The sequence below is a fragment of the Zea mays genome, chromosome 1 (genome assembly GCF_902167145.1).
Source record: "Zea mays cultivar B73 chromosome 1, Zm-B73-REFERENCE-NAM-5.0, whole genome shotgun sequence".
Classification (NCBI taxonomy): domain Eukaryota; kingdom Viridiplantae; phylum Streptophyta; class Magnoliopsida; order Poales; family Poaceae; genus Zea; species Zea mays.
This window is the reverse complement of record NC_050096.1, coordinates 270,082,356-270,103,407: the sequence shown is the minus strand read 5'-3', so window position 1 is coordinate 270,103,407 and position 21,052 is coordinate 270,082,356. Positions and strand designations below refer to the sequence as shown.

Here is a 21,052-nt window from a genome sequence, read left to right as displayed (position 1 = left end):
TAGGCGCATGGAGGAAGACATCAAGCAACCTTAGAGCATTCTTGATCATCCACACTCAGTCTTTGCACATTCGTTTGTCATTCTCAGTGATTCGAGCTCCGTTCTAGTGAGAACTTTGAGATAGTCTTTTGAGCTCGATTCTTGGCCGTGTGTGTGCACATTTTGCTGTGGATTTGTGTGTGTTGCTTCCCTCCCTTACTCTGTGGTTCTTTGTGAACTTCAAGTGTAAGGGCGAGAGACTCCAAGTTGTGGAGATTCCTCGCAACCGGGATTGAGAAAAAGCAAGCAAAACACCGTGGTATTCAAGTGGGTCTTTGGACCGCTTGAGAAGGGTTGATTGCAACCCTCGTCCGTTGGGACGCCACAACGTGGAGTAGGCAAGCGTTGGTCTTGGCCGAACCACGGGATAACCACCGTGCCATCTCTGTGATTGATTTATTGTGGTTATTGTGTTTTGACTCCTCTCTAGCCACTTGGCAATTATTGTGCTAACGATTAACCAAGTTTTGTGGCTTAAGTTTTCAAGTCTCACAGGATCACCTATTCACCCCCCCCCCTCTAGGTGCTCTCAATTGGTATCGGAGCCATTCTCTTCAAGAAAGGGACTAACCGCTCGAAGAGATGGATCCTAAGGGCAAGGGGATGGTGATCAACGATAAGGAGAAGGAGTCCTTCGTCAACGAGCCCAAAGATGACAAGCCTACCGACTCGGGCTCGGGCCACAAGCGAAAAGATGGGAAGAAGAAGAAGACAAGACGCATCAAGGAGATCGTCTACTACGACGACAGTGACGAGTCCTCTTCTTCCCAAAAGGACAACGACGACTACGACAGACGAAAGACGGTTAACTCAAACTTTTCTTTCGATTATTCGTGCATTCCGCATAGCTCAAATGCTCATTTGTTCCCCATTCCACTTGGCAAGCCCCCTCACTTTGATGGAGAAGACTACGGATTTTGGAGCCACAAAATGCGTACTCACCTGTTTTCTCTCCATCCAAGCATTTGGGAGATTGTGGAAAGTGGAATGAAATTTGATAGCTCGGATAGCCCTTTGTTTATTAATGAACAAATTCATAAAAATGCACAAGCTACTACTGTGTTGCTAGCCTCTTTGTGCAGAGACGAGTATCACAAGGTGAGCGGCTTGGACAATGCCAAGCAGATCTGGGACACCCTCAAGATCTCTCATGAGGGGAACGACGTCACCTTGCTCACCAAGATGGAGTTGGTAGAGGGAGAACTTGGAAGATTCGCAATGATAAGGGGCGAGGAGCCAACCCAAACATACAACTGGCTCAAGACCCTTATCAACAAGATAAGGAGCTACGGAAGCACGCGATGGACGGATCACGACGTTGTCCGCCTAATGCTAAGGTCCTTTACCGTTCTTGATCCTCATTTGGTGAATAATATTCGTGAGAATCCCAGGTACACCAAAATGTCGCCCGAAGAAGTCCTTGGAAAATTTGTAAGCAGGCGAATGATGATCAAGGAGGCGAGGTACGTGGATGACGCGTTGAATGGTCCAATCCATGAGCCTCAACCCATTGCTCTCAAGGCAACAAGAAGCAAGGAGGCGCTACCTAGCAAGGTGGCGCAAATTGAGGCAGCCAGACTTAATGATGAAGAGATGGCCCTCATCATCAAAAGATTCAAGACGGCGCTAAAGGATCGCAAGGGACAGCCAAGCAAGACCAAGACCAAGGGAAAGCGCTCATGCTTCAAATGTGGTAAGCTTGGTCATTTTATTGCTAACTGTCCCAACAATGATAGTGATCAGGAACAAGGGAACAAGAGGGAGAAGAAGAAGAACTATAAGAAGGCAAAAGGCGAGGCACATCTAGGCAAGGAGTGGGATTCGGATTGCTCCTCTTCCGACTCCGACAGTGAGGGACTCGCCGCCACCGCCTTCAACAAATCGGCCCTCTTCCCCAACGAGCGTCACACATGCCTTATGGCAAGGGAGAAGAAGGTATGTACTCGAAACTCTACTTATGCTTCTTCAAGTGAGGACGAATCTAGTGATGAGGATGAAATAGATTATTCATGTTTGATTAAGGGCCTAGATAGAACTAAGGCAGACAAAATTAATGAATTGATTGATGCCTTGAATGATAAGAATATGCTTTTAGAAAAGCAAGAGGATTTGTTGTATGAAGAACATGATAAATTTGTAGAAGCACAAAAATCTCATGCTCTAGAAGTTAAAAGAAATGAAATGCTTTCTTGTGAATTATCTTCTTGCCATGAGACAATTTCTAACTTAAGGAGCATTAATGATGATTTGAATGCTAAGTTAGAAATAGCTAGTAAGTCAACATCTTGTGTAGAAATTGTTGCAACTTGTAATAGGTGTAAAGATTTTGACATTGACGCTTGTAGGGAACACCTAGTTTCAATTTCCAAACTTAATGATGAATTGGCTAGTCTTAATGCTCAACTTAAGACTAGCAAGAGTGATTTTGATAAGCTAAAATTTGCAAGGGATGCCTACACGATTGGTAGACACCCCTCAATTAAGGATGGGCTTGGCTTCAAGAGGGAAGCCAAGAACTTGACAAGCCATAAGGCTCCCATCTCCGCCAAGGAGAAAGGGAAGGCCCCTATGGCTAGTAGTGTGCAAAAGAACCATGCCTTTGTGTATCATGATAGGAGACAATCTAGAAATGCTTATAGGAGTTGTAATGCATATGATGCCTTTGACTCTCATGCCATGTTTGCTTCTAGTTCTTCTTATGTGCATGATAGAAATGTTGATAGGAGAAATGTTGTTCATAATATGCCTAGGAGAAATGTTGTTCCTAGGAAAGTTAATGAACCATCTACAATATATCATGCTTTAAATGCTTCCTTTGCTATTTGTAGAAAGGATAGGAAGATAGTTGCTAGAAAATTAGGGGCAAGATGCAAGGGAGACAAAACTTGCATTTGGGTCCCTAAGGATATTTGTGCTAACCTTGTAGGACCCAACATGAGTTGGGTACCTAAGACCCAAGCCTAAATTTGCCTTGCAGGTTTATGCATCCGGGGGTTCAAGCTGGATTATTGACAGCGGATGCACAAACCATATGACGGGGGAGAAGAAGATGTTCACCTCCTACGTCAAGAATAAGGATTCCCAAGATTCAATAATATTCGGTGATGGGAATCAAGGCAAGGTAAAAGGGTTAGGTAAAATTGCAATATCTAATGAGCACTCTATCTCTAATGTGTTTTTAGTCGAGTCTCTTGGATATAATTTGTTATCTGTTAGTCAATTATGCAATATGGGATATAATTGTCTATTTACAAATGTAGATGTGTCTGTCTTTAGAAGAAGTGATGGTTCACTAGCTTTTAAGGGTGTATTAGACGACAAACTTTATTTAGTTGATTTTGCAAAAGAGGAGGCCGGTCTAGATGCATGCTTAATTGCTAAGACTAGCATGGGCTAGCTGTGGCATCGCCGCTTAGCACATGTGGGGATGAAGAACCTTCACAAGCTTCTAAAGGGAGAACACGTGATAGGTTTGACTAACGTGCAATTCGAAAAAGATAGACCTTGTGCAGCTTGTCAAGCAGGTAAACAAGTGGGAGGAGCGCATCACAGCAAGAATGTGATGACCACTTCAAGACCCCTGGAGCTACTACATATGGACCTCTTCGGACCCGTCGCCTATCTAAGCATAGGAGGAAGTAAGTATGGTCTAGTTATTGTTGATGACTTTTCCCGCTTCACTTGGGTATACTTTTTGCAGGATAAATCTGAAACCCAAGGGACCCTCTAGCGCTTCCTCAGGAGAGCTCAAAATGAGTTTGAGCTCAAGGTGAAGAAGATAAGGAGCGACAACGGGTCCGAGTTCAAGAACCTTCAAGTGGAGGAGTTCCTTGAGGAGGAAGGGATCAAGCACGAGTTCTCCGCTCCCTACACACCACAGCAAAATGGTGTGGTAGAGAGGAAGAACAGGACGCTAATCGATATGGCGAGGACGATGCTTGGAGAATTCAAGACCCCCGAGCGTTTTTGGTCGGAAGCCGTGAACACGGCTTGCCATGCCATCAACAGGGTCTACCTTCATCGCCTCCTCAAGAAGACTTCGTATGAGCTACTAACCGGTAACAAACCCAATGTATCTTACTTTCGTGTATTTGGGAGCAAGTGCTACATTCTAGTAAAGAAGGGTAGAAATTCTAAGTTTGCTCCCAAAGCTGTAGAAGGGTTTTTGTTAGGTTATGACTCAAATACAAAGGCGTATAGAGTCTTCAACAAATCATCGGGTTTGGTTGAAGTCTCTAGCGACGTTGTATTTGATGAGACTAATGGCTCTCCAAGAGAGCAATTTGTTGATCTTGATGATGTAGATGAAGAAGACGTTCCAACGGCCGCTATGCGCACCATGGCGATTGGTGATGTGCGACCACAGGAACAATTGGAGCAAGATCAACCTTCTTCCTCAACAATGGTGCATCCCCCAACTCAAAACGATGAACAGGTTCATCAAGAGAAGTGTGATCAAGGGGGAGCACAAGATGATCATGTGATGGAGGAATAAGCACAACCGGCACCTCCAACCCAAGTTCGAGCGATGATTCAAAGGGATCATCCCATCGACCAAATTCTGGGTGACATTAGCAAGGGAGTAACTACTCGATCTCGATTAGTTAATTTTTGTGAGCATTACTCCTTTGTCTCTTCTATTGAGCCTTTTAGGGTAGAGGAGGCCTTGCTAGATCCGGACTGGGTATTGGCCATGCAGGAGGAGCTCAACAACTTCAAGAGAAATGAAGTTTGGACGCTGGTGCCTCGTCCCAAGCAAAATGTTGTGGGAACCAAGTGGGTGTTCCGCAACAAACAAGACGAGCACGGGGTGGTGACAAGGAACAAGGCTAGACTTGTGGCAAAAGGTTATGCCCAAGTCGCAGGTTTGGACTTTGAGGAGACTTTTGCTCCTATGGCTAGGCTAGAATCAATTCGTATCTTGCTAGCATATGCCGCTCACCATTCCTTCAGGTTGTTCCAAATGGATGTGAAGAGCGCTTTCCTCAACGGGCCGATCAAGGAGGAGGTGTATGTGGAGCAACCCCCTGGCTTTGAGGATGAACGGTACCCTGACCACGTGTGTAAGCTCTCTAAGGCGCTCTATGGACTTAAGCAAGCCCCAAGAGCATGGTATGAATGCCTTAGAGACTTTCTAATTGTTAATGCTTTCAAGGTTGGGCAAGTCGATCCAACTCTTTTTACTAAGACATGTGATGGTGATTTGTTTGTGTGCCAAATTTATGTCGATGACATAATATTTGGTTCTACTAACCAAAAGTCTTGTGAAGAGTTTAGCAGGGTGATGACGCAGAAATTCGAGATGTCGATGATGGGCGAGTTGAACTACTTCCTTGGGTTCCAAGTGAAGCAACTCAAGGACGGCACCTTCATCTCCCAAACGAAGTACACGCAAGATCTGCTAAAGCGGTTTGGGATGAAGGACGCCAAGCCCGCAAAGACTCTGATGGGGACCGACGGACACACCGACCTCAACAAAGGAGGTAAGTCCGTTGATCAAAAAGCATACCGGTCAATGATAGGGTCTTTACTTTATTTATGTGCTAGTAGACCGGATATTATGCTTAGCGTATGCATGTGTGCTAGATTTCAATCCGATCCTAAGGAGTGTCACTTAGTGGCGGTGAAGCGAATTCTTAGATATTTGGTTGCTACGCCTTGCTTCGGGCTCTGGTATCCAAAGGGGTCTACCTTTGACTTGGTTGGATACTCAGATTCCGACTATGCTGGATGTAAGGTCGATAGGAAGAGTACATCAGGGACGTGCCAATTCTTAGGAAGGTCCCTGGTGTCGTGGAACTCTAAGAAACAAACCTCTGTTGCCCTATCCACCGCTGAGGCCGAGTATGTTGCCGCAGGACAGTGTTGCGCGCAACTACTTTGGATGAGGAAAACCCTTCGGGACTTTGGCTACAATCTGAGCAAAGTCCCACTCCTATGTGACAATGAGAGTGCTATCCGCATGGCGGAAAATCCTGTTGAACACAGCCGCACAAAGCACATTGACATCCGGCATCACTTTCTGAGAGACCACCAGCAAAAGGGAGATATCGAAGTGTTTCATGTTAGCACCGAGAACCAGCTAGCCGATATCTTTACCAAGCCTCTAGATGAGAAGACCTTTTGCAGGCTGCGTAGTGAGCTAAATGTCTTAGATTCGCGGAACTTGGATTGAATTGTAGCATACATGTGTTTATGCCTTTGATCATGTTCATTCTGCATTGTGTTGCTTATTATGGTGCTCAAATTGTACAAGCACTCCCCGGACCTCACAAGTCCTTGTGCCAGTAATGCACATATTTAGGGGGAGATGTGTTACAACTTGACCCTTTGAGACTAACCATATGCTTGAGTTTGCTTGATTTAGTCTCGAAGGAGAATTGAAAGGGAAAAGGTGGACTTGGACCATGCAAGACTTCCACTGCACTCCGATGAAAAGAATAACTTTTCCAAGTTCATCTTTAAACTCTTATTGCCTATTTGCTCTTAATTGAAGATTTTGGTGAGGCAATGGGGTTAAAGGGCCAAGATTGATCCCATTTTGGTGCTTGATGCCAAAGGGGGAGAAAATAAAGGCCAAAGCAATAGATAGATCAGCTACCACTTGAGAAACTTTGAAAATAGTAGAATAGAGCTTTTGGTTTGGCAAAACTCTTGCATTGTCTCTTTTGTCAAAAGTGGGCCTCTTGTGGGGAGAAGTGGCCTCTTGTGGGGAGAAGTGTTGATTATTTGAAATCTAAGGGGGAAATAGTAGAATAGAGCTTTTGGTTTGGCAAAACTCTTGCATTGTCTCTTTTGTCAAAAGTGGGCCTCTTGTGGGGAGAAGTGGCCTCTTGTGGGGAGAAGTGTTGATTATTTGAAATCTAAGGGGGAGTTTTTGAAATCTTTGATCAATCTCTTTTGGAATGACTCTCTTTATGCTTCAACATGTGTGTTTGACTTAGAGATAGAGATTTGAGTTTGATTTGCAAAAACAAACCAAGTGGTGGCAAAGGATGATCCATATATGCCAAAATTGAATCAAAATAAATTTGAGTTTTATTTGAAGTGATATTGCACTTGTTCTAGTTGCTTTATGTTGTGTTGGCATAAATCACCAAAAAGGGGGAGATTGAAAGGGAAATGTGCCCTTGGGCCATTTCTAAGTATTTTGGTGGTTTAGTGTCCAACACAAGTGCCTAAATGTAAAAAGGTGGACAAAGTACAAATCAAGGATAAAGGTATGTTTCTCAGACTTAGTACATTGTTTTAGAGACTAATGTATTGTGTCTAAGTGCTGGAAACAGGAAAAGACCAACTAGAAATGCCTTGGCTCGAGCAGCCAAGACTTTGCTGAGTTTAGGAGCACCGGACTGTCCGGTGGTGCACCGGACAGTGTCCGGTGCGCCAGGCTGGCTCGAGCGAAGTGGCTGCTCTCGGGAATTCACCGGCGATGTACGGCTATAATTCACCGGACTGTCCGGTGTGCACCGGACTGTCCGGTGAGCCAACGGTCGGTCGGGCAAACGGTCGGCCGCGAAATCCGCGTGCGACACGTGGTCGAGCCAACGGTCGGAAGGGGGCACCGGACTGTCCGGTGTGCACCGGACATGTCCGGTGCGCCAACGGCTCTCTGGCTACCAACGGTCGACTTCGCCGTAGAAGGAAAGAAATCGGGCACCGGACACTGTCCGGTGTGCACCGGACTGTCCGGTGCGCCAGACGACAGAAGGCAAGAATGACCTTCCAGATTTGCTCTCAACGGCTCCTAGCTGCCTTGGGGCTATAAAAGGGTCCCCTAGGCGCATGGAGGAAGACATCAAGCAACCTTAGAGCATTCTTGATCATCCACACTCAGTCTTTGCGCATTCGTTTGTCATTCTCAGTGATTCGAGCTCCGTTCTAGTGAGAACTTTGAGATAGTCTTTTGAGCTCGATTCTTGGCCGTGTGTGTGCACATTTTGCTGTGGATTTGTGTGTGTTGCTTCCCTCCCTTACTCTGTGGTTCTTTGTGAACTTCAAGTGTAAGGGCGAGAGACTCCAAGTTGTGGAGATTCCTCGCAACCGGGATTGAGAAAAAGCAAGCAAAACACCGTGGTATTCAAGTGGGTCTTTGGACCGCTTGAGAAGGGTTGATTGCAACCCTCGTCCGTTGGGACGCCACAACGTGGAGTAGGCAAGCGTTGGTCTTGGCCGAACCACGGGATAACCACCGTGCCATCTCTGTGATTGATTTATTGTGGTTATTGTGTTTTGACTCCTCTCTAGCCACTTGGCAATTATTGTGCTAACGATTAACCAAGTTTTGTGGCTTAAGTTTTCAAGTCTCACAGGATCACCTATTCACCCCCCTCTAGGTGCTCTCAGACCCAGGCCTCGACCTCAGCCTCAGCCTCGGGAGGAGATCTTCGCCTCGCCCGACCTAGGCCTCGGCTTCGGGAGAAAACACCGCCTCACCCGAGACGGCCTCAGACCGACTACGCGAACAGGGAATACAACACTATTCTTCCCCTAGCTAGCCACCTCGGCTACGAAGGAACAGGACCAGTGTCACATCAAATTACTCCAGTAACAGGTAATGATGATCCCCAGCGTGCGCCCATGCCGCCGACCGTCCTCAGCTCTCTACAAAGTCAAAGAAACGTCAGCAGGGCACACACTTCAAGGCCACCTCGACGACTAGGCCATATCGCCGGCCACGGCGCTACAGAGCTCGGCTTCAACTCGGCGGAGTCGGTCGCGCTGCTACAGGGGTCAGGACTTGGGGCCGCGCCGTCGACCACGCTTCTACAGGACTCAAGCACTTCTCCGCCGTCCACATTAGTGCATAGCTACACCCCCACATGTACAGCTGGGTCACCTCCTTGTACCTATAAAAGAAGATGCCCAGGGCCTTCCCAAGGCAAGCTTTTGGAAGCGCTGAAGCTCTTTAGGTTCTTTAGGCCTGATAATTTCACAACCATCGAATACTCGACACCATACGCATTCACCACCCATATGGCTCATACAACACCCACAAAAAACACTTCAGTGCAAATCTTCTCTCCACAACACTAGATCTCTCAAGAGACCCGGGATCCGTTCCCTCTCTCGCAAAGCTTGTATCCCCTATTACAAGCAACCCGGTGCAAGATAATATAAGTCTCATCCTCCCTCTGCTGAAAGTAGGGCCTTCTTAGCTCGAACCAGGATAAACCTTGTGTTTCATCCTGCATCAATCCATCCGGACAGGGACACGCAGCATAAAATTCACTAGTCGGTTGAGGGCCCCCGGGTCCGAAACACCGACACCCCCCTCCCCTCACGCACACGCGCGCGCTTAACCAATGCTCTGATTATCTCCTCGACAAGCACTCATCACTTGCAACATAGATACATATCAATCATCTCTACGGGCACGAAAATAGTCTTTAGTCTTATTTTTAGTAATTTAGTAATTTGGGGACTAAAAGAGAAAATAGTTTTGTTGGTACGTGCGCTTGCACACACATAATGTATTTTTTGGCAAATTACGAGAGTGCACTTCTAACTATGAGCCTAAAGCCATATTTCTATTTTAAGCACATGACCAAATGATTCAAAGTCTCTACGAATTCAGGAAGTGTTTGGTTTGTAGGGACTAATTTTTACTCTCTCCATTTTATTTCATTTTAGTCTCTAAATTAATAAATACGAAAACTAAAATCTATTTTAGTTTCCGCATTTGACAATTTAGTGACTAAAATGGAATAAAATGGAGAGACTAAAATTAGTCCCTAAAAACCAAACACTCCCTTAAGTTGGCTCCAAATTTTGCACCCAAGTATATGTGTAAGGGGTTGTTTGGTTCCATGGGATTAAACTTTAGTCCCTCCCTTATAGTCTATTTTAGTCCCTAAATTATTAAATATAAAGACTAAAAGAGAATAAATGAGATTTTCTCCCTTCTTTTTAGTCTTATTTTTAGTAATTTAGGGACTAAAGTTTAGTATCATGAAACTAAACATGTCCTAAGTCTATCATGATTTGCAAAGTCACGTGCAACCATAATAAATACTCTTATTATGACTATTCGTTTTAGAGGAGAAAAAAGTGGGTGAGGTTCAAGTTATACCACCAGAAACAAATCAAAGGAGTGATGACCTTTTGATTTAGGGAATGTTTGAATGCACTAGAACTAATAGTTAGTTGACTAAAAATTGTAAATGGAATTAGCTAGCTAACAAATAGCTACCTAATTATTAACTAATTTACCAAAAATAACTAATAGTTGAACTATTAGCTAGAGTGTTTGAATGTCTCAACTAATTTTAGCTACTAACTATTAGCTCTAGTGCAGTGAAACACCTTCTTAATTAACGAGGAGTAAAAGGAAAAATGAAATATTTTGTGCTGTTCATAGTTTTTTTTAAACACATGTTGTCGCACATACTTGCCTATTAACACGAGAGGAAGAAAAAGAAAGGATCGATCACGATGTATAGGCTCCGCAGCCGCTAGTACAACAGTATCAGTCACCGCACTATCATTGGGCCCGAGGTCGCTGAAAGCATATTGATGTTGTGGGCCTCCCACGCCGTCCACAGGACGAACTGATCGGGCGCACTACACCACGGCCCGACTGGATGATGGGTGACCCAGGTGTAATAATACGACGAAAGGGATGCACGTACAGCGGTACAGACGTCGATCAAGAGATAGCCCTCATCGAAACACATGAATTTCACGAGAACTTTGTAGGATTTTCATATGAATTCGTGCGGTTCAATTAGAGTCACAACTGGTTCGCAGGAACCTTACACGATTGTGTGGACTCCCGAATATAAAAAATATAAAATTACTGCGTTCCCCGAACAAAGATTGGCACAAGGAAAGATATGCAAGCACATCACATGAATCAGCTGTGGCCGTGTTACAGTTGAAAAGCTAAAAGAAAACCAGACAAAGCATTACCGAGTTAATCCAAAGTTCGATCTTAATTATACAGGCGTTTTGCAGTTCCGCTGAACGGCCCGATACAGAGCACAAGCTTAGTTTTCCACACATTTACAACACACCAGTTACACAAGGGTGGAACGTGAAAGCCAAGAATGAATTGCCTGAAACAGCGTACCTACCCCATGGGCATTGGGCACTTGATGATGGATTCCTGCGCCCAGATTGCACTTGCATACCTATCTCGCTACAAAGCTCGTTCAGGAGAACGTGCGTTACCGCAGAGATGGCTGCGCGTATGCTGTGGAGAGCTATATGAATCCGGTCTCGAATGCCTACGCCCGTGGACAGGAACTGCTGTTCAAGGATGCCAGAGCCATACCGCTACTTCAAGCCTCGTTCTGTCGTAGCTGTAGTAAGTCGGGAGGGACATGGAGATGCTCGGCGTTTTCGCCTCCTAGGGCATGCGGGAGCAGGGTATAAAGAAACAGAAATGCGTGCACTCATATCAAGTGCAGTATGAAGAGATTATGCAACAATTGTACTAGCTTTCTCAGGTTCAGCCTTACCATTGGGAGCACCACTGTCACTTTTCTTTGTGTTCAGGAAGCGTCCCCCGTTTCCTCTTGCCCTCCTCATCGCGTGCTGATGACGAGACTCGTGAAGGTATGGCTGCAATATCAAATGCAAGTTCTTAGCAAATTGTCAAGGTATATGCTTCGCTTATGACTATAACTCAACCACTCAAAGGGCGTCCAGAAATAACCAAGATGAAAGTCACCGATCCTTGATCTTGAAAGGTACTACAAGAGAAGCACAGAGGAGGCATGGCCATAAGCCCATAATACTACTCTCCACTGACCTTTCTGGCTTTGACCACCTTTTTCTCAAGTTCAGCCTTAGCACGGGACTGCCGTCGTCTTAAGATACCATGGTACTGCTTGGCATTTACATAAACAGGCTCCTCGGATACTTCAAGAGGTAATGGCATTCGAGATTGAGTTAGTCCAGGTAGCTGAAAATGAGCCTGCACAGACAACGTATAAGGCACTTGATACATTAAAAAAATAAAATAAAAAAGAGTACTACAACACAAGAGGAAGGGAAATGCTGTGAGTACAACGATTTGACAACAACTGAAGTAAAACCATGCAGTTAAACCGTTCTCATCCATGTGTTTTAACAGTTGGAATCTTGAGTTGTACTCAAATGATTGTACATGTAGCAGTGCTCTTTGTTTTCCAAGTCAATTCAAGCAGTTCGGTCGAGCTCTGAACATAGGGGTATTGGTACACATAATTACATAAATTGTATGGAGTGGAGATGAATTCGTCTATTCAGTGTTGTACATGATCCAACGACATCTGAGTACTACCATCTTCCATAGTTATGACAACCTCTAACGGGACAAGCTGTACTGTCAGTTCATATGCACATACACACCAACCCTACACACGCACACCCAAATATTTATGCTTACCATAGATTACAATTTTTACCAAAAACAGGAACCCAAGCATTTTCAATTCAATTTTGCTTCCATTTTTTGGACCATGTGCTGTAATCTTAATGGGAACATATCATGTGCACAAACCCACCTTCGCGCACATATGCACAAAACACAATCTGGATTTTTCGTCCGACATCTTTCAGCTGACATGTTTTGCAAAAAAAAACACCTTCCACACTCTCCCCCACGCTCAGCTGCATATTTGTAAAAAAATGGGTTTTTTAAGCTCTGCGGAAGGATGTTGGACGTAGGGTCTAGATTGTTTTTGTGCATATGTGCACGAAGATGGGTTTGTGCACAGGATACATTCTCAATCTTAACAGGAAGCATGCTTATAAGACTGACAACTCGCTCAGCGGAAGGATGTTGGACGTAGGGTCTAGATTGTTTTTGTGCATATGTGCACGAAGATGGGTTTGTGCACAGGATACATTCCCAATCTTAACAGGAAGCATGCTTATAAGACTGACAACTGTTCGCTACATCTCCACTCTCTTTAACTCTTTATCTCAGATTTCGTATTTTGCTCGAGTAAAGCGTAGTAGCTACTGCTGTTATTTAGTCCAGTGCTATTAAAATTTGCATAAAAGGTGGGAAATGATTTCTAATGCTTAAATCAGCATAAAGTAAGTACCACAGCATGACTTCCATAGGGAGCAACCATGCCTGCATAGTAAGGATCTGGGTACTGATATGCTGCAGAAGCCTACACGAGGAAAGATATAAACATGAGACAAGAAACACGTTGCCTTACAAGTTCTCAGAATAGAAACATAAACAGACAAGAAACATAGTCCACAGAGAAAAGGGTGCACACAATTGATTGGTTCAGTTCCAGCTGCGAGTATGGTGCCAAATACTCTGGCGCCAGAGCGGGTATCTGCGATGTGGCATGGTTCTTTTCTTGACTAGCGCTTCCATCTGAAATTAAAATAACATCAGTTCTTAATTTCTTTTGTCGGTAGCAAATATTGCTTCGAGCTAAAAGGCTTTCTTCTTGTTGTTAGGTAGCAAAAAGATCTACTTTTGTTGCCAATGCAATGATTAATAATGAATCCAAGCAGTGGAAGTTAGGATTAATTAGACAATCAGGATGTGCCAAAAAACACCTTTTTCTGGTAAAGAATGGCTGGAGCTCTACCAATCATTTTGATAGAGAAGAAAACAGTATAAAGCTTTACAAAAAGAAGCTGAGCACCAGGCTCACGAGCCAAACTCACGGGGCAGAAAGGATCCCCAGAAACAAAGATAGAAACTCAAGTTATAGATACTTCGATGCTTAAGCTATCTGGAAATGACTACTGTGATTACTTCTGCAGACTTGAGTTCTCTAAGTCATGCAAGCATTTGAAGCATAAAGTTCTACAATATTTAGCTCTTCATTCAATTTCATAATTACTTTCATACAATTTTCTGTTAATATGCACATTGGATAATGCTATTACGATTAGTTGATTAGTAAACACTTCAATGTAGAAGGAAAAAGCATTTACACATAAAGACATGATAAAGAGAAACAACCATCATCTTAGCATTGTCAATACTATGCCAGGCAAAACTACAAGACATTTAACACAAATCATCTCAATCCCATCATCCTTTTGCACAAACTGCTCTAGTTGATTAAGTGCTTGCTTAGTATATTATCAGATGGTATTGTGCAAACTGCTCTAGTTGATTAGAAAACTTGCTTAATATTTATAATAAGATGGTACTCCTTCAACAAGGAACTAGGCAAGTGGAACTATGAATGTGATTGATAAATAAACAATAGTACAATACTACATTGGCACAGCAGATATGATACCAGTCCATGAGATCGATGCAACTACAAAAGATTCGGAATCAGAGAACTGAGCAAGGTTTCAGACTTCTGGTGGTGCCAATACTAAGTAGAATCCAAAGGATTTAGATCTAGCAGAGCTAAAATAGAATATATGAGACATGATTTTGGCACTACACATACGGAAGGAGATGTTAGTTTGGAAGGCCTTTAGGTATTTAGGGTTAATGCTACAGAGAGACAGGGATATTGATCAAGATATTAACCATAGAATCAAAGAATGGTGAATGAAGTGGTCTCAAGCATATGATGATCTAAATGACAAGAGGGTACACAGAAGCTAAAATGCAAGTTTTATAGGACGACAATTAAACCTGCTATGTTGTATGATGTATAATATTTTTTGACCAAGTATGGTGAATAATGTTGTTTTATAAAAAACACGACATGTTTAACAGATAAGTATTGCGGAAATCTGTATGTTGTGTTGGATTTGTGGTCATACAAGAAGAGATCGAGTCCGGAATGATGATATACATGATAGGCTAGCACCAATTGAAGAAGGGGCAATTGTGATTATACCCTTCCCTGGTATTGCAATTGCAATTTTACCCCTTGTTTTTCAACTTTGTGAATTTACCCCTCTGTTTTGAAAATGAAGCCATTGTTTGCCCCTCCCCCTGAACACCGTTAGTGAAAAATCAGAATTGGTGATTAAAAAATAAAGGACGAGAGGTAAAATCACAATTGCAAGATGAGAGAAGGGTATAATTACAATTAACTGTAAAAATGTTGAAATTTTTACGGTTAATTGTGATTATACCCTTCTCTCACCTTACATTTGTGATTTTACCCCTCAGTTTTTATTTTTTAATCACTATTTCCGATTTTCACTAACGATGTTAAGGGAAGGGGCAAACGGTGGTTTCATTTTCAAAATAGAGGGGTAAAATCACAAAGTTGAAAAGCGAGGGTAAAATCACAATTACAAGCTCAGAGAAGGGTATAATCACAATTGTCCCATTGAAAAAAAGCTTGTCGAACATTAGTTCTATTCAAAAGAGACCTCCAGGGATGCCAGTGTGTAGTGGGATCTTAAGGTGCGATGGCAATGAGAAGACAGGAAAAGAAAGACTGAAGTTGACACGGGAAGAGACAGTAAAAGAAGACTTTAATGGATGTGATATACCCAAAGATTTAGCCTTGAATAGGAGTGCATGGAAAAAAGATATCATATGCCTAAACCTTGATTTGTGGGTTTTGTTTGGTTTTAACTCTAGCCTACCTCGATTTGTCTGGAACTAAAAGGATTTATTGTTGTTGTTGTCCTTCATGGGCCGAACCTCATGTGGCGTATCTGAACCCCTAAAACATTGTTTAACCCTCCCTTTTATAGTGCAAGGGAGGAGAAAGGTTACATGAACCTTGGATTCCACCGGCTAAGACTTCTTGGAGTTGTATCGAGGCCCATGCCCCCGTTTGTCGCAGTGTCAAAGATGTCCTTTCTCTGACGGTTGCTATACCTAATGCAAGTGCATGTACCACATAGTCTGCTGTAGTTGGTAACTGGTGTAACCTTTTGTACTTGATAATAGTTCATGGCACACTGCACGTGTGCACGTGTGGCTATAGAATCGATGTACATACCACATAGTGATCTCGAGCATCCTGCAGCATAAGTCGTGACAACAACACGTTTGTTAGGCTTGTAATGTTGTACATCACACATTTCATATGTTGTGTCTGAGACTTATCCGTTAAGCTAACATTATGGACTTCTCTTCAAGCCTTCAGATGTGGGGTCTAACTCCAGGGGTCGTACTATTCTCGGTGGGTCATACTTCTATCTTGTGATAGGATTACACGGAGGCGTGTTAAGTCACTTGTTCCCACGAGGCTTTGGGACTCGAAGAGTTCTGGGCTCGGACGCTTTCACGATGCAAGCCAAGGACCTTGAGGACCACGGGGCCAGTAGAGGAACCCTAGCATCTAAGTGTTGTTGAGTGCTCTGAGGCCCTAACTACCCCGATCACCTATATTTCACAACGCTCCGGGGCACGAGGGGTCCCAAAGACTTAAACCTATGAATGCTTGGGGCACGAGGGGGTCTAGGGGCCTAGATTGCTTATCACAGCACCAGGGCACAAGGCTTTTCGGGACTTCGATTATTCCACTCTAGGTTGCCCCTGGTCCTTAGAGCATCCCATGGTTTAGTTGATCTTAGGTCTCTTCGTGGATTTTACAACACAATGTGTAGGTATCCCTTTAGGGTGCCTTGACGTTAAGTTAACCGACATCAAGCTCCTCCTCTGACCGAGGACAGATGAGGTCTCGGGGGCATAGGGCTCCCGGGACAGTGGTCCCATTAGCCATTAGGTAGGCCCTATGATATCTTCTTGAACTGGGATCTTGAATGCATAGTTACTGCTATTCAGGATATGACCTTCTCCGGACACTCACAATACCATATAAGGAAACTGTTGTGCTACATCTAGTCCTTTAGTGGTGGAAGCATCTTTTATGCAAGAGTTTCCATTGGCAACTGTAAATATAGAAAGATCTTCGAACGAATTCAAAGCAAGATGCGGTACTGTATGCTAAAAGAAGCAAGAACGCTGACTATAGAGAAGAGGCACCACTACAACAACTTCCTGCAATAACAGCTCAGCCATCTCTTTATTAACATGAAAAAAGTTAGGAGCGCCATACCTTTTGGTTCCCCAGATCTCCGTGAATCCTCGCTGCTCTCGTCACTCGCGGCTCCTTTAGCCGCGCCGCCACCACCACTACCACCTGCCGGGCTGCTCGACAGGCTAATCCCCGTCCCGCTCCCGGGCGCCACCGCCACGACGGCTGGCGAGACTGCACCGAGCACAGCCCCGGAGCTCGTCCACCACGGCTGCACTGCCTGGCCGCCGGACGGCAGCGCGGCGCCGTGCCCTATGGGCTCCACCAGGTTCGTTCGGCCCGGCCGCGACTCCATGCTGCTCATACTAGCCGCCTTGCTGGCAGCGCCGCTCAGGCCGTGGCCGTCGCTGTTTCAGTGGCATCAGGAAGACGAGCGATGGAAAAGTCAAACCGAGATGAACAGTGGCAGTACGTCACAAACGAGGATCGACAATGAAAGCAGGATATGATCGGTGCAAAACAGGGTAGCGATCTTGACTTGATCGGCGACACGAAAAAACTCCACGACGCTCTGAATCCATGGCAGAACACATGCTCGCTAGTCGCGAATCATGGAGCGGAAGAACACAAACACTGGACATGAAACATCAGGGCCAATTCAACAATGGCAAGGTTTTTGCTGCGAGACTCGAGTTTCAGCTCTAGCTACCATTCAAAACCGCAGTCAGTAACAAAACGCAGATCAAAAGGGAAAACCAAACATCATGTGACACAGCCTGGAGCCCGGGACTGAAGATCACGGGAATTCTCCCTCCACTCGACCAACAAAACCAAGCTGCAGCCCGTAACGCAGAAATCAATCCTGCTCCCACCCCACAAGACAGGGCCATCAGTACGCTGCTCCGATGAACAGGATCCCATCTCCCGCCGATCCAACAAGCGGAAGAACTCGATTCCAGAGTCCCGAACCCACTACCACTACAAGCTCCCCGCAACGGCTCCCTCCGTCGAAATTGGGAGGCCGCCTTATCCGAACCGAACCCTGGCCTGGCCGCCGCCCAAAAATGGAAACAAGGTCACGGGGCGGCCGCCGCATCAAAGGCGAGGCAGGGGCCAACACCACCAAACCGCCAATCAGGAAGCAAGGGAATAAAAGGAAGCAAGCGAGGGCGAACGGGAGGAGAGGCTGAGACGCCGCTGCTGATACTGACCACTGGGCGCGAAGGAGCGGAGCCGGCGGCCAATAGGCGAGCGCGTCGTCTCCTTCCCTCGTTTCCTCACTCTGTCTCTCCCTCGCGCGCGCGCGCGTTTCCGGGTGTCGGGCGCGGGGAGGATCCCAGGAAGGCCGGCCAATCGCAGCACGCTCTGCGCAGAGGTCGTCGCCGTGGACGCGTAACCCTAGCGGCTAAAGACGGGATTGGGCAAGGATTATTGTAAGTGTCTCGGACAGGTGGAGGACGGGCAGGGATTGCAGTATTGTTTGTATAAATAAACTAGTGTCATGCCCGTGCGTTGCGACGGTACATCAATCATACTAGCTGGATGCCCGTGCGTTGCAACGGAAACATATCGTCAGTATAGGAAACGTGGTTCCTACCAATCTGGTATCAACGGTCTCGACGATCATGAGCTCTGCCGCTGCCCCCAGACAGCAGCCGCCGCCAGCATCAGGCAGCCCCCAGCAACATCCACCGCCCTGGTCGCAGCCCCTGCTTCGTCGGGAGCCATGATGCTTCACCGATAATCCCCCAAATACCCGAAATACACACAAGTTTGGAATATTATACTATAGAAAAGCCAAAGTGACCAATAATTAGGAACACAATGAGTAGATAATAACGTAAATAACAAAAATCACCTCCCATGGTGCAGGATAGATACAGTAGTTTTACATGTTATAGTAGTAAGAAAAATCTTTTTAAGAAATAAATGGAAACCAAAATAAAATTAACAATAGCATAATATTGTGTGAACTGCGACCACTTTAATGCTTAACACATGTATAAATTAGTGAATAGTGAACAGATCAATGTATTACGTTTTCCATATAAGATCATGTTCAAAATATCGAGTATCTGAAGGCTGGAGGGAGTATAAAATTAGTTTAGAAGTCTCACATTATGTGCATCTCTAAACATCGACTTTTGCATTTTCCATGTTGGAATCTGTTCGTGCATGGCTTCTGCCTGTCAACGGTAGGTGCTTCTAGCCGCGTGGTACAATTTCCAGTCTGATAGTTTCACCACGAACACAAACTCGAGATGACAGCAACACAACATATGACGTTCAAACTCAGAGGAATCACAAACCCCAGCCAAAAAGCAGAAAACATGATTAACAGTCGTCGATCGCCATCCCTTCAACACAACACCCCTGTCATCTCAGGACGTGGACTTGCGCCACTTGGCATTGGGCGTCGCCGTGGCGCTCTTCTTCCCCTTGGGCGGCGTCCGGTGCTCCATGCCGCTCTCCAAGTCGTCGACCTACGTCGGCGCCCATGCCGCCGCCGAACCAGAACGCGCTCCACTTGAAGAACCCGCCACCGCCGCCCCCGCTGCGTCGACGCCTCTCGGAGCCCAGCCTGTCCACCTAGGCCTGCAGCGCGTTGCACTGCACCTGCACCATAGAGCACACGTATGTTTCAGCGTCAGTCGGAGCACCACCGAAGTTGGTGTACATGTGCGGGCTCGAGAACTCAAGACAAGCCGACTGACGGACCTGGAGCCTGGCGACGTCGTCGCGGAGGCGGCGCACCTCCTGGTGCTGCGCGAGGACCTCGCGCTTGGAGGGGCAGCGACCGGGGAGCTCCAGCGCAGGGTTGGGGCTAGGGCTGGGGCTGCGCTGGCCGCTGAAGGAGGCGCTCAGCTCCGCGAGGCGGTTGAGCTTGCCGTGCTCCGAGAAGAGCACCTGCACCACGGCGCGCACCGACATGCGCTCGTTCTGCACGGCGTGCGCCGCGGCCTCCACCGTGAGCTTGCGCGCGTCGATCAGCCGCGCCAGCGACTTGCGCTCCTCCTTCGCAGTGCTTGGGTGTGCCTGCCGGAGATGGAGCCATGCCGAGTAATGGATCAGTGGACATTCGGACATTTCCACAAGCACGTTACATCACTTTATTTTGGATTCTTTTTAACGCGATCTTAATTCTAGCAAAACGTGAATCGTCAGCGCGCGCCGCACGAAGCATCGATCCTGATTCCTGGATCTTTACGTTACGTGGCTTTTCATGGGTGGCTAGTGTATCTTCGACTTGACATGTGAATCTGTCAGCTTCGTCAGCATTATGTTCCCAATCTATGACAGAGTCTCAGCGGCGGAACAGAACAGAACGCAACACAGAGCAGGCTGTAGGCCCATGAAATCCAAGAACAGATCCTGTCACTGTTCTGGCCTTCACCCAGCTAGGCCCCAAAAGCACACCCAGGGCATCTAGGATTTCCGTTGGCACCTGCAAGATCCCTGAGCAGGTTGCAGGCGCTGCTGTAGCTTGCTTGGGGAATTCCGTCCGCACATTTCCACCAGCCACATCTGGGACGGATATTAGCGGGTACTCCTACTGTACCATCAGGCACATCTAGTTTCCTGTGGGAATAAAAAACCACAGGTGTACAGTAACCCAGCTGGTGGTTGGTCGTAGCAGCTAGCAGGAGTGCAGGACAAAATAAAGGAAAATGTGGCCGAGTAGTTCGGCGCACAGGGCACCAAACCAAAGCCCAAAGGGACAAAGCAGTGGAGCGCCTATTCCCATGTGTTTTAACAGGTCCCTCCCTCTGTTGGTTAACTGGTGGAGCTCACGTGACACTGGCATCTCTCTCTCTCCTGACGTCTGTCGTTCACTAAACAGAGTGTCAATGCTGCAGAGCGTGAGGTTTCAGCGATTAGCGGTGGTTTTGGACACTGCCGTGACACCAGTAGACAAGACGTTTCTGCCTTTTTTCGACACAAGAATCGCCTATGCGATGCAACATGCCGATGCTGCTAGCTAGCGATGGTTCCAGCGACAGAAGGGAGTGAGGTTTTTTTTATCCTGTGCATTGGCAAACCGGGCAAGCAAGCATGTTTGTTTGGCTTTAATCTATACCGTTTTTCACTACATCTACAGTTTTGTTTTTATAGATTATAGCACCAGTACAAAGAGCTAATTTTAATCCAAAACGAACAAGCAAACCAAACGATGTCATTCTCAGTTCACTCACAGGCGG

At 45.9% G+C, this 21,052-nt stretch overlaps 1 protein-coding gene across 3 annotated transcripts; it reads right to left on the bottom strand.

Moving 5' to 3' along the window:
- Positions 1-10,721: 10,721 nt before the first annotated feature.
- LOC100282719 (uncharacterized) lies at positions 10,722-18,304 on the bottom strand. 3 transcript variants are annotated; one of them, NM_001155626.1, is made up of 7 exons: positions 18,065-18,299; positions 16,935-17,260; positions 13,260-13,363; positions 13,077-13,148; positions 11,795-11,959; positions 11,502-11,604; positions 10,722-11,389 (listed from the first exon to the last, which is right to left on the bottom strand). In NM_001155626.1, the coding sequence occupies exons 2-7, from the start codon at positions 17,215-17,217 to the stop codon at positions 11,322-11,324; spliced, it is 795 nt and encodes a 264-aa protein (NP_001149098.1). In that variant the 5' UTR covers positions 17,218-17,260; positions 18,065-18,299; the 3' UTR covers positions 10,722-11,321. The 3 variants fall into 3 exon arrangements, with proteins under 3 accessions (NP_001149098.1, XP_008676720.1, XP_020407263.1); XM_008678498.3 differs by having other exon boundaries at positions 10,874-11,386; positions 18,065-18,304; XM_020551674.3 differs by having other exon boundaries at positions 10,874-11,386; positions 16,935-18,068.
- Between the last annotated feature and the right edge of the window lie 2,748 nt (positions 18,305-21,052).

Excerpts from the sequence above, each read along its gene's own strand:
- LOC100282719 (NM_001155626.1), bottom strand. The coding sequence starts at position 17,217 with ATGAGCAGCATGGAGTCGCGGCCGGGCCGAACGAACCTGGTGGAGCCC. Across the intron at positions 13,364-16,934 it reads GAGATCTGGGGAACCAAAAG|ATGGAAGCGCTAGTCAAGAA; the intron begins GTATGGCGCTCC and ends TTTTAATTTCAG. Across the intron at positions 11,390-11,501 it reads TGACAGTGGTGCTCCCAATG|GAGGCGAAAACGCCGAGCAT; the intron begins GTAAGGCTGAAC and ends CGCATGCCCTAG.